The 13,184-nt window shown below is 49.8% G+C and overlaps 1 protein-coding gene across 1 annotated transcript; it reads right to left on the bottom strand.

Moving 5' to 3' along the window:
• Positions 1-219: 219 nt before the first annotated feature.
• On the bottom strand, positions 220-2,367 carry LOC142767660 (uncharacterized). Its single transcript, XM_075869817.1, has 2 exons — positions 1,218-2,367; positions 220-1,086 (listed from the first exon to the last, which is right to left on the bottom strand). Exons 1-2 carry the CDS (start codon positions 2,199-2,201, stop codon positions 220-222), a joined length of 1,851 nt encoding a protein of 616 aa, XP_075725932.1. The 5' UTR covers positions 2,202-2,367.
• Between the last annotated feature and the right edge of the window lie 10,817 nt (positions 2,368-13,184).

The following is a 13,184-nucleotide window of genomic DNA, read 5'->3' as shown; positions in this document are numbered from 1 at the left end:
GCAATGCCCCTGGCTTGTTTGAAGTCGGGGTCCAGGGTTGGCCTGGAAACCCTGTACCCCGAAAAGGACATGTTTTGAATGTACTTTTCCGCCCCGCACTCCTGTAAAATGATGACATGTGGTTTTTCTTTACATGATCGTACTAATTGCGTTAGGTTAGCTTTCTTTTTGTTGAATGAATTACAGTTCCATTGCCAGATCTTGAAAAATTGTGGTGTGCTATCCATGGTGCTGACTTGGCATGACCCCCTGTGTGTTCGCTTCACCTATTGGACCTGGTGGCTGAGGGGATGTCGGCAGCGCAGGTTGGGGTCCCTGGGAAGACATGGACCCCGGGTCCGGCGTGGGAATTCTTCTCGTGGCTCTGGGTTGAGCAATTGGTCTTTCCAGACGATCGAGTCTACCGCAAATTTGTATGAGTGCCTCTTTAATGTCGGCAATTGCTGATTGGAATTTACTGAACTTACTCCTCGTCTTGCGGTGCTTTTTGGCTTTGTTGTCACTAGCTAAGGCGTTAGAAGGAGCTTCGCTGACGTCGGACATAAAGTCGTCTACGTCTGATGTGTCGTCATCTGTCTCGGTGTTTACGGCTCTGCGTTTATTTGGGCTACATGATGCGACCACAGATCCTGATGATTGAGGGATGGGTGGCGGTGTGTCTTTTAGGATACGTCCTTCTAGCCTGGCGAGAGTTGCCTTCAGTTCAGCTAGTTCCTGTTTGAGTGCTTTGTTTTCCCGTTCTAATGTGTGTATTCGTGGATGTGCCACATGCTCTGGCTGTACCTTACCTTGCTTTGAAGTTGTCGGTGTTGTCGGTGCAGAGCCGCTGTCGCGAACCATGTCGGCCCAGGTCATTTTCTTGCCAGGACATCTCGACCAGGATCGGCCCCTGGAGCAAGAGCGCCCGCTGGATTGAGAGTGCGCTGTGGAACGGGAGCGCCGTCTGGAACGGGTGCGCCGTCTGGAACGGGAGCGTCCTCTGGAACGGGAGCGTCCTCTGGAACGGGAACGCCCTCTGGAGCTGGAGCGCCGCTTGGGAGTGGAACCATCTGCCATCTCCGGTTGCATGTCCGCGAGGTCGTTAACCTCGCATGATGATGGATGGTAGCGCAGACAACGAACACGGACAAGAGAAGGCACATAGACACAACACAGCGCTACCATCCATCATCATGCAACCATACCAACAAGCCCAAATCGCCACCCTCGTCGTTAACCTCGTCAGCGTTGGCTTCTTTCTCGGAGCGGTGGCGTCTTTGTCTTCGGCGTCGTCGCACGACATATGGGATGTGGTATCTTTTGCTGCAGCAACGGTCACCTGTTGGGTGATCACCTTCACAGAGCTTGCATTTCGGAGTGCAACGGTGGGCTTCTGCAGCATCGTTTGAGAGTGCGTCTCCGCAGTTGTGGCATTTACTTTTCTCTGCCTTGCTCTGGTGGCATACGTCGGCCCGGTGCCCGACTCGGCCGCAGGCGTGACAAACATCGACTTGGCGTTTGTAAAGGGAACACGGCACTAAGGCCGTTCCGCACATGACGTTTTTGGGAACTCGAAGCCCATCAAAGAGTATCACAACAACGTGCGTGTTTTTGATTCTCTTGACTTCAATGGCGGTCGGGTTTCGTTGGTTGACAATCATGCCTCTGAGGGTGTGCTCTTCTATCGAGGGGTCAACATTCCTGATGACGCCTTTACAAGTGTTTTCCGGGGCGGCTAAGTAGGCAGAAACATCAAATGCGCCGACTTTCGTGTGAAGTTTCTGAATTCCAGCGTATGCGACTGCGTTGGATCTGACCGGAGTCGAAATAACAAGAATATTCTGTACCTTGTTGGGGCAGACTGTATCTTCCGATGCTTCTTGGTCAGTGAGCCCAGCTGCCATAGTCAGAGCTCTCGACAGCAGTACCATGTCCGTCTTCGAAACGTCAAGCCCTCCGCGGGGCCGTACAATGACCTTTATCTGGTCTCTCGGCAGCCGAGGGAGTCGCGAAGCGGCTACAACCTTCTGCACTGTTGAGAGGGAGCGAGCGTTGAAACCATGCTTCTTTGCTGTGTTTGCCGTAGACTTTGCAGCGGTAGCAGACGCTGCGTTCCTTGCCGGATCTCGTTTCCGCCGGGCGCCAAGGGCGGTGGTCCACCCCGCTCCGTCGAAATCTTCCGGAGTGATATCCATGCCTTCAACTGTCACCATCTCGGGCATCCTCGCTGCCTAGTCAGGTGCGGCAGGGGCCTGACGAGGCCCGGCGCTGCCTCGAAGTGAACCCTAGCTCCGTGCTCGTAGCCGAGTGGTTAGTCCTAGAGACGCGTCCCTCGCTTCGCACACTTGAAGTTCAAAAACTCGCCGAAAAGTTCACTCACCCCAAAGAGAACGATGTCGTGAGATAGCTTGCACAAAACTGGTTTAGGAAAGTCCAATGGATCGGTGGAGAACACAAGAAAGATGTCCGAAAACATTTAAAGAAGCGGGAGCAGACGCGGCCACGTCTGCACTCCCGGACGCCACCTAACGGACCCGTCAGCACCGATCAACGGCCCTCGCAACGCTTTGTTTTAATTAGACAGTCGGATTCCCCCGGTCCCTGCCAGTTCTGAGTTGGCTGTTTTCTGCCGGCCGAAGCAAGAACCTCAGACGCGAAGCCCACGAAAAATGCACAGCTGTGGCGTTCCACTGGAAGGTCCCGACGCTGGTCCGGGCTCGGCCGCACCGCTTTTTACGGGGGCAAGCCTCGCCCAGTCCCAGTGCAGTGCCGTTCTTGCTTCTGGACCCCAGCCCGACCGGCTCAGCCCTCAGAGCCAATCCTTTTCCCAAAGTTACGGATCCGTTTTGCATGCATTAGGACTTTTAGAGCGGCCGTACTGGTCGTGTGAAAAGCTTCGGACAAGTGCAGGAGAATCGATCATTGTATTGAGATCATTCTAGATTTCAACCTGCAGTCTGGGCTTACTTCGTCCCACCATATTGGTGACGCGTATGTGACGGCCCGGAGAATGACGTTGCGGTATAGCGTTTTCTTTTGTTCGGAACGCAGTCGTCCACCCTGCAATCGGGCTAGGGTGTTTAGACACGTCAGAAGTGTTTCTACCCTAACCCTCAGGGCATCGGCATGTAGGAAGAACGAAAGACGTCTATCAAACGTGACGCTTAGGATCCTCACTGACTCCTTGAATACCAGGGCTTTGTCCTCTTTTCCCGCTCTCACGGTCAGGCGACTTTTTGTTCCAAGTACGCCTTGACTGTGCGCGAACAATACGCAGAAGGTCTTGTCTTTATTTATCAGTACTTTTGCGACCCGCGCCCATTCGAGTACTTTCCTGAGTACTTCAGATCCTATCTCTTCAAGTTTTTTCTTTGATTCGCCGGGGATGATAATCAAGGTGTCGTCCGCATACGCCTGTATGGTTACGCCTTTCGGCATCGGCAAACATAGTAATTCATGCACTATGACATTCCACAACAGAGGCGACAGGTGCGATCCCAGCGGGCTACCCAGGGTAGGCCGTGCTTTCGCTTCCCCAGCCTGAGTTCTAAATACTACTGATCTGTCTGTTTGGAACGATTGGAGCATGTTATATAGGTTCGCTGGGACACCTCTATCTCTAAGGAAGCGGAGGACTTAGGGTACCATACACTGTCGAATGCCCCTTGGAAATCGAGGCTCATTAGTATGGCAGGAATCTTCGACGCGCGCAGTTGCACGAGCCTCGCCTTTAACTTGTGCAATGCCAGTACTGCACTTTTGGCGTGTGTAAACCTATACGGCTGGGCGTGTACGTGACCGTTCCTTCACAGGAAGCTATATAATCGCCCGTTGGGGAGCCTTTCCAAGACTTTCCCAAATACAGAGTTTATACATATTGGTCTGTACGAAGCCGTACACTGCGGGGGCCAGTTAGGTTTTGGTATAAATATGATTCGGCCACGTCTCCAACATCTAGGGAAATGACCGAGCCTCAGTGCGCGTTAAGGACGAAGATTACGAATTTTGGCCTTAGTTCGTATAGGCCCTTAACTATGCTGGGCGTATTGCCATCGAGACCCGGCGCCGAGTTCGGTGATAGTTTACCTATCACTTCTTTCACTTCCCCATCTGTGAAAGGTACGTCCTGTAATCTTGATTGATATGAAGCTGCCGCCAACTCCCTTGTTGCGATATGCACTGGCAGATCCACGTCGGGGTCGTCTACGGCTACATGCGTACGAAGGAGCAGGGCGGCCGACTCGAAGTGCGAGCTCGTGAGCGTTCCGTCCGGGCCCTCCAAAGGTGGCGAGAATTTTCTGCTTTTCGTGCGGCCGAAGGCTTCCCTAAAATGGGCCGAAAAAACACTTCGCCTCGAACACGCCGCGTTACATTCAGCCTCGTATCGATCCCTGGCCTCCCTTATTCGGGCTCGCAACATCGCTAACGCCTTCGAATATTCATATCTATACCACACTCTAAGATTGTTGTCTCGGCACCGCTGGAACCTCCGCCGTGTAGCATTAACCCTTTTCCTTTCCTCTGCCAATTGCGGCGTCCACCAAGACTTCCCGGCTCTGGATTTGACTGGGCGCAGTTGTTTATGCTGGTGGCCTTGGAAGATTTTATAGAATGCTTTAATTACGAAGTCCAGTGCTATCGTTGATGATATGTCGGCCCCTAACACTTGATCGAACCAAGCGTCCCTTCCGAGTGCCCTGAGTAGCTCGGCTTGGGCAAAACGCGTCAATTGTTTCCCAGTCCGAACTTCGCTTCCTCCAATCTTGATTTCAATGTAGCGATGTTCCGAGTGGGTTAAGTCCTCTCGTACCTCCCACTGGAATCCGGACTGCACGGCGGTGAACGAGGGCAACGTTACGTTTATCCAGCTGGCCGCGTAAGGGATCTCGTACGTGGGCCGCGATTGTGGGTCGTTCAGTACAGTGAGCTCGTTGGCCGCAGCGAACTCCAGCAGACGCGCCCCTCTCTCGTCACCGGCGTTTGGCCCCCACACCAGGTGTTTTGCATGGAAATCTCCAGCTACCACTACGTTGGAAGTTCTAACCTTCAAAAGCGTTTCTTCAATTGCCTGTAGGGTAGGGTCCATTGATCTGTGGGGTAGTGCGTATGTCGATATTAGCACGAAACTGAATTCGCGGGCTTGACATTATATTGCTACCACCAGTTTCGTCACTGTGATGGGATAGATGTCAAATGGTGGCTCCCTATAGAGGATTGCTGCGCCCGGATCCTCATCCAATGCAATCACTCCGAACCCCGAAAGAAGGTGCGGTATCCTCTTTGCAGTTCGATATGGATCGAAAACTGCGGCCAGGCTCAACGACCCCACGACCATACCCTCGCACAGGGCGCCTGTCGCCAGGCGCGCGTGATCGAGGTTGATTTGGACAAATGAGACACATGTAGACTCCCCCTTTGATTCCCCCCTGAGGTTGTGGCCCCGCCATTACGCCCCGCCATAATTGGTGCGGGCTCTCAGCCTTGCCACCTTTTCTATCAGTAGTGGGCACTGCGGGTGTTCCGCCGGGTGACCGGCAGACGACAATCCCGCCCGGTGGCAGGCGGGATTGTCACATTTCACCGCCGCGTCTCCCTCCCTCACTGTGCATTCTCTGCCCGTGTGCCCCTCCGTAGCACAGTGCATGCATGTGGCCCTCACGGCGTCGTTTCATATGGTGCACGAACTCCTACTGTGCCAGTAAGATGCGCAAAACGTGCACGTGGGGACGTGCACGTCTTCCCATGCCCTGACGACCGTCCATCCGATGGAGATACGCGAGGAGGACATTATATGTTTAAAGGCCTCTAGGTCCACTTCGACTACATGTCCCATTGTCCCTGTACGTTCTCGGAAAGATACCCTAACCTTACACGTTTCCTCATTGAGTTGCAGGTTCGGATTACGCTCGCTGAGGAGGCGGACGAAGTCCTGAGTTGCTATTTCAGGATCTATACCCGAAAACCTAACGTGCGGGTTGCGCTTATCCGGGACGCGGACTGTAATGGCGTTGCGTGTTACGTTATTTTCCTCGATGGCGTTTCTCATGTTGATTAATGACTGTCGCATGTGTGAAAAGACGGTGACGCCATACCTCGTGTGCCGCAGTGTAACATGTCTGATTCTTTGGCTACCGGGTCGATGTTTGATTTCAGGACCCTCATCACTTCTCTCGCCAAGCCGTCCGTGCTTTCAACCGGCGTGAGAAAGGCCACGTAGCCCAGTGGAAGTCCCGCTCCTTTCGTCGCAGTCGCCTGAAGTCCGGCGGGGCCGTTTCGAGAAGGCCCCTGAGCTCCCGGCCTCATCGTGAGCTGAGGGCCACAGCATAGCTCATGCCGCTGACCAGACCGAGAAGTGCATCCGTCCTTTCTGCAACAACATTGTCCATCTGGCCACCTGGAACCGCCAAGGCACTCGCACCGGAAACGAAAGCGCCCTGCACGCCGGTCAGGACATCTCTGACCGCCGGTCTCTCAGCCACCGCGACCCGTCGCTGCATCGTCGCCGTCTCCCGGCGTGCCTCCACCAGTTGGCCCTGCAAAGATGAAACCACCGCGCGCTCCGCCGCCACGTCAGCTCGTAAGTCCGAGCAGAGTCGTGCAAGTTCAAAAAATCTTCCCAAGAAGTAGTTTCCGCAGGTGACTATAATCCTATTGCTCAGGTCCGCGCAGAACTTGAATAGGTCGTTCTCTAGCTCCTGGACCATTGCCATTACCCGAGATCCGCCCTAAGACTCGTCGCCACCGCGGTAGTCTCCGAGACGGACGACCGGACATTTTCATCTTGTTCTGTCTCCCTAGTAGGTATGGGCTGCTCTGTTCCGTTTTCAGCTGCGCCAATAGTGGGTATGGGCCTCTGGGCCGATCCCGGGACCTCTGAATTGTTCGGGTACGCCAATCTTGCGAGGATACTGTCGCCTTCCTCCGAAAACCTCGAACACGGCGTATCCGACAGGCTCCCGGCCGCCAGGGTGCTCGCCGCGTCGGGCGAAACTTCGTGCGTTGCCCTACTAGTTGCCATGAATGCAGTGGGTCTGACCCACTCCCTCCATAGGCCTGCCTAAGGGCTCGGCAAAAGGTCGAGATAAATAATAAACTTCGCACTCGATCGGCTTTTCGAGACAATAAATCGCGTCCTGACACGTTTAGGGACAGCTTCTGACTGTGCGAACGCGTTGAGATAACGAAAAACCTGACCTTTCAGGGGATTCTAGCAGGAGCCGATGCTGCGTCCAACCGCCTGTTTCGAGCCTAACTACTCAGGGCACTCGCAAGGGACGCTTGGTTCGATCAAGTGTTAGGGGCCGACATATCGTCAACGATAGCACTGGACTTCGTAATGGAAAGCATTCTATAAAATCTTCCAAGGCCACCAGCATAAACAACTGTGCCCAGTCAAATCCAGAGCCGGGAAGTCTTGGTGGACGCCGCAATTGGCAGAGAAAAGGAAAAGGGTTAATGCTACTCGGCGGAGGTTTCAGCGGTGCCGAGACAGCGATCTTAGAGTGTGGTATAGATATGAATATTCGAAGGCGTTAGCGATGATCCGAGCCTGAATAAGGGAGACCAGGGATCGATACGAGGCTGAATGTAACGCGGCGTGTTCGAGGCATAGTGTTTTTTCGGCCCCTTTTAGGAAAGCCTTCGGCCGCACGAAAAGCAGAAAATTCTTGCCACCTTTGGAGGGCCCGGACGGAACGCTCACGAGCTCGCACTTCGAGTCAGCCGCCCTGCTCCTTCGTACGCAGGTAGCCGTAGACGACCCCGACGTGAATCTGCCAGTGCATATCGCAATAAGGGAGTTGGCAGCAGCTTCGTATCAATGAAGGTTACAGGGCGTACCTTTCACAGATGGGGAAGTGAAAGAAGTGATAGGTAAACTATCACCGAGGTCGGCGCCGGGTCCCGATGGCATTACGCCCGGCATAGTTAAGGGCCTATACGAACTAAGGCCAAAATTCGTAATGTTCGTCCTTAACGCGGCACTGAGGCTCGGTCATTTCCATAGATGTTGGAGACGTGGCCGAATCATATTCATACCAAAACCTAACCGGCCCCCGCTGTGTACGACTTCGTACAGGCCAATATGTATAAGTTCTGTATTTAGGAAAGTCTTTGAAAGGCTCCTCAACGGGTGATTATATAGCTTCCTGTTGAGGAGCGGTCATGTACACGCCCAGCAGTATGGGTTTACCCACGCCAAAAGTGCAGTACAGGCATTGCACAACTTAAAGGCGAGGCTCGTGCAACTGCGCACGTCGAAGATTCCTGCCATACTAATGAGCCTCAATTTCCAAGGGGCATTCGACAGTGTATGGCACCCTCAGGTGCTCCGCTTCCTCAGTGAAAGAGGTGTCCCAGCGAACCTATATAACATGCTCCAATCGTTTCTAACAGACAGATCAGTAGTATATAGAACTCAGGCTGGGGAAGCGGAGGCACGGCCTACCCTGGGCAGCCCGCAGGGATCGCCCCTGTCGCGTCTGTTATGGAATGTCATAGTGCATGAATTACTATGTTTGCCGATGCCGAAAGGCGTAACCATACAGGCATATGTGGACGACACCTTGATTATCATCCCCGGTGAATCAAAGAAAAAACTTGAAGAGATGGGATCTGAAGTACTCAGGAAAGTACTAGAATGGGCGCGGGTCGCAAAAGTACTGATAAATAAAGACAAGACCTTCTGCGTATTGTTTGACGGCACGGGAAGCCAACGCGATGGCAGGGCATCGAGCACTACACGTATACACAGACTGATCTTATGCAGAGGGATTGGCAGGAGCAGCCTTTGTCACTTTCGGCAGGGTGACCCGTGTGGAGGCAGTGGGTAGACTCGCTGTATCGGGAGCCAACGAGCGCTTTCTGCGCAGAAGCCGTGGCCCTTGCAGAAGCATTAAAATGGTTAAAAGATCACCCCACTGCCCAAGACATATATATTTATACGGATTGTCTTTGCCTGCTTCATGCATTGGCGTCCAGAACCAACGCCGATCCGCGAATAGCAGAAATGCAAAGCACGGATAAACGCATACAGGCGCAATCGAATATAAAGCTTTGTCACGTTCTGGGACACAGCAGAGTTTTCGGCAATGAAGTCGCCGACTTCATTGCCTCCCGCGCCGCACGACGAGGTTTTACAAGACAGAGCAAGTGGTCCTCGCGCACTGTGCGAGCGAAGTTTAACGGAGAACTCAGGAAACGCTGGGCTTCTGAGTGGTCGTCAGAAAATAGGGACACCGAACTCTATAAGTGGGTGCCGGATTTATCTCAATTACCGGCGTATTTTCCACCTAACAAGGCGTTAGTCCAGTTGCTCACGGGCCACGGATGGTTCCACACATACTTCCACAGGTTTAACCTGTTGAGCGAGCCCAGGTGTTTCTGCAGGTGTATGTGTGAGGGTATCAAACATTACCTGGCGGAATGCCCCGTTACCAAAGACATCGCTGATCTACTACATCCTCGGGTAACCATGGACAACTCGATTTACCCATGCGTTTTAAGACAGGCGCGTAATCGTGCTCTGCTAATGCGGTTAGTTCAACATATAAACGACCTGATCCCGGACATCTCGCGATAACGTGTAGTGTTGCCCTCGGCCTTCGTAATAGCGGACGCCTAAATAGAAACACCATCCATAATCACAAGCAGATCAAAAGAAGCGGTAGAAGGCGCGTGCCGCAGGATGCACCCGTCGCCTCCCCCTGTCAACCCCGCACGGGAGAGGTCTTGTACCTCGGGGACGTGGGCACTGTATCCTTGCTGGCGCGCGCCTGGTACACTAGCGCAACACGCCGTACATAACAAAACGGTGACGCCCCTCTCCAAAGATGACCTCTGGCAAGCGAGATGAATATCCGGTAAAAGTCACGGGAAGAAAGATGCACAACATCTATTCTCGAAGATCGAGAGCGTCATCAAACCCAGTGAACAGTAGCCAAACCGAAGACAGTGAAGTGAAGCGACAGCTTTAGAAGCTTGAGAGCTGAAGACACGTGGAGAAAGTGTACAGCCATGCAGAACGTTTGCAATTTCCTACGGAGTGTGGTCAGACAATGTATTTTTTTTTTTCACAACTGGGCACGGCCCAAACGTCTCTGGCTTTTATTATTATATTAAAATTATCAGGGTCTCTGTTCTCGCTGAGCCCTTAGGACCGCCATTTGCGTTACTGTCCGCCCACAATTTTATTTTATAATTGGCTTTTTCACAAAACTTTGCGCTTTGAGTGCCATTTAAAAACCCCTGTTCATTTATTTTGATTGGCTTAAAACCTGGTATGCTTTTGCAGGAACAGGTTCTCCCACAACTTTATATTTTGCTTTCTTCTTATCGAAGCTGGGAATGAAGTTTATGGGGTGGTACATCTGTCAAACGGTAACGCAGGTGTCCTAAGGCGAGCTCAGCAACACTTGTGGGACAAATAAATATTTGTATTTTCAAGCTCCCAATATGACATATTAAATGCCACTAACTGCTCCCAAGCAAGATGAAATTTTGCTGCTGCAAAAACTGTTCCCAACTTAATCTCAGTTGTCTCACTCTTGATTTTGTCACCACCACTACCTTTTTCTGATGTAATTGGGGGGTGGGAACTTAGACAAGTGGACTGCCACTTTTTTTCCCATTCCCTGTAATAACACGATATTGGTTAAAATAAATTCATTATTATTTTTATTTCTTTTTTTTTCTAACACAGGAAAATTACTACATATGACCATTTCAATTCAGTGTAGACAGTAAACCTAATCGCAACGCTTGAGCTTACAAGTGCAACCTCTCAGGAAATTAAGCCAGAAATCCTAAAGCTTCCTTGCAATAAAGCCGTTGGTCATGATGGCATCACTGCAAAAGTGCTGGAGAAAAACTCATACCTTCTTTCGCAGCCTCTTTCCCTCATAATGAATAACTGCCTTCAAAATGACACTTACCCACACATTATAAAGATTGCGAGAGTGGTGCCTATTTACAAATCCAGAGATCACGAAAATTCCAGCAGTTACCGTCCCATCTCGGTTTTCAGTACCGTGAACACGCTTTTTGAAAAAATAATTAAGTCCTATTTGTGCCCCATAGAAAGCAGCAGGGACAGGACTCAATTATTAAGCTCAATTGACATGATTTGCATCAAACAACACAGTTTCATCACAAATAGGTCCAGGACCACAGCTGTTTTTACTCTAGCGCAGTTCATCAACTCAGTACTTCAAAATACCAAAATTGTGGTCAGCTTTTCTCTGGATATAAATAAAGCATTTGACACTGTTTCAAATTCTATACTACTAAAGAAATTAGAATCTCGTTTAGTGCTTTACCAACGAGACACTTCAGTTTTTTTCTAGTTATCTGGCAGATGTGTTTGATCTGCGAATGCGATGTGTTTGATCGCATGTTCTTGGACTTCAGAAAATTAACATGAGGAATACCCCAGGGAAGCATGCTAGGCCCTATGTTGTTTTCATAATACATAAATGACCTAACAATGTTCTTGCACGTAAAATCATAGCGTAAGCTGATGACACCGCATTACTTTTTGAGGTAACTCTCTCTGTACGCTAAAATAACAAGTCATGGCAGACTTAGCACATAATTCTGCATGGTCTGCCCACAACAAGCTTGCATTAGTTATAGCCAAAACTAAATACCTTATATTTCATACTCTCAGAAGAAAAAAAATCTTGAATATAGCCTTCTGCACTTTAATATTAACAACTCTCCCATTGAGCCAGTTTCCATATTTAAATACTTGGGTGTTCAAATAGACCGAAACATGAATTGAAAAAATGAGGTTAATTACATATTCAAAAGCTTGCTTTTGCATGCTTCACACTCAATAAAGCTAAATGTTACTTTCCATTTAGTGTGCTTCAATCATTACACTATTCTATATTCCACTCTCAACTCTGTTATTGTAGCAAGATATGGGGCTTTACTTATCCAACGTACATCGAACCAATCGTACGCTGAGAAAACCGCGCCCTACGAATCATTGCATCTTCTTTTAGCCAAAGCTGGGATCTCATTTTATCTATCGGATACTGCCTTTCTCAGCGAAATTACAAAATCGCCATAATGATAAATTCAGTCATTTACACTAACTTTCCACTACTTGTGCGCACGTTTTCTGCACCTACCCGTAACACAAGGAATGCCAGCAATTGCAACTTCAACGTTCCCAATTGTAGGATAGCATACAATGAACGGCTAATCCAGTTCACTAAAGGTAAAATCAGGTACACCATCGCACTTGAAATTAAACTTGCACGCAATTTGAATTTGACTTGCAGAGTACAATTTTGTCAATAATTGGTGCTATTAACCACAGTGAAGCTCACCTGCATATTTTTTTCTTTTTGTTCAGCCTGGTTTGTATATCTTTCTTGTTTTTGTTGTTCTTTGTTCTGATGTCAGTTTGACTGTTTTTGATCCTTTTGCGAAATTTCTGCACATTCTTTCCGGTTTCCCCGTCTTTTGTACTTTCTACAATGTATGTCATTAGTTCTTCTTTACTGCTTGTGTGCTTAAAATTTTGCAGCAATTTTGTATTCATTGTCATGTGCATTTAATTATATGTAATAAACTTTTGATGCTACTCAGTCATTGAAATTGTATAAAAATTCATTTTCATATAATGTGTACCTTTGCTGGTGACATATTATAAAATACTTGCATAATAGATTGGTTTAGTACCTAGCCACACAGGCTAATGGCCCAAATACTTTTGTAACCACTTTTTGTATCAAGTTCTCTGAATAAACACACAATCATTTATCTACAGAGACTCCGTAAAGGTGATATATTCCCTTTGTCGTATGGAGCATGGTCCTATTACTATAGCTGTTAGCGCATATCATGACCACCATCTGTCGCATGAAGGTCAGCGTTGTGGCGGACGCCACAATGGCTTTTCAGAATGTGCTTAGGGGTACATTTAAGCGATTTCGACGTCTTTGTGCTGATGCCGTGGCGGATAACCACAAAACGAGTGAGGAGGGCTGCCGATTAACGCGACAGTAATCTCGACATATTTGGTCGGCAGTGGTTGTGATAGCCGGCTATTTCAAAAGTACTGTGCGCTTTTAATAATAAGCGAGAGCTTAAGCGCAATGCGCCGACGCTCGCTATGGCATTCTTTTTTGTACGGCATCGAGAAGTAGGCCTCAGACACTCGCTAAAACACAAGCAGCTGGGCCTTACCGTGTTGA

This window comes from Rhipicephalus microplus, chromosome 7 (genome assembly GCF_043290135.1).
Source record: "Rhipicephalus microplus isolate Deutch F79 chromosome 7, USDA_Rmic, whole genome shotgun sequence".
NCBI classification, from domain to species: domain Eukaryota; kingdom Metazoa; phylum Arthropoda; class Arachnida; order Ixodida; family Ixodidae; genus Rhipicephalus; species Rhipicephalus microplus.
The sequence above is the reverse complement of the archived record's forward strand: the minus strand, read 5'-3'. Positions and strand labels throughout refer to the sequence as shown.

Coding starts and splice junctions, on each gene's coding strand:
- LOC142767660 (XM_075869817.1), bottom strand. CDS start 2,201: ATGCCCGAGATGGTGACAGTTGAAGGCATGGATATCACTCCGGAAGAT. Junction 1,087..1,217: donor AAGAAGCCAACGCTGACGAG/GTTAACGACGAG, acceptor TCATCATGCGAG/GTTAACGACCTCGCGGACAT.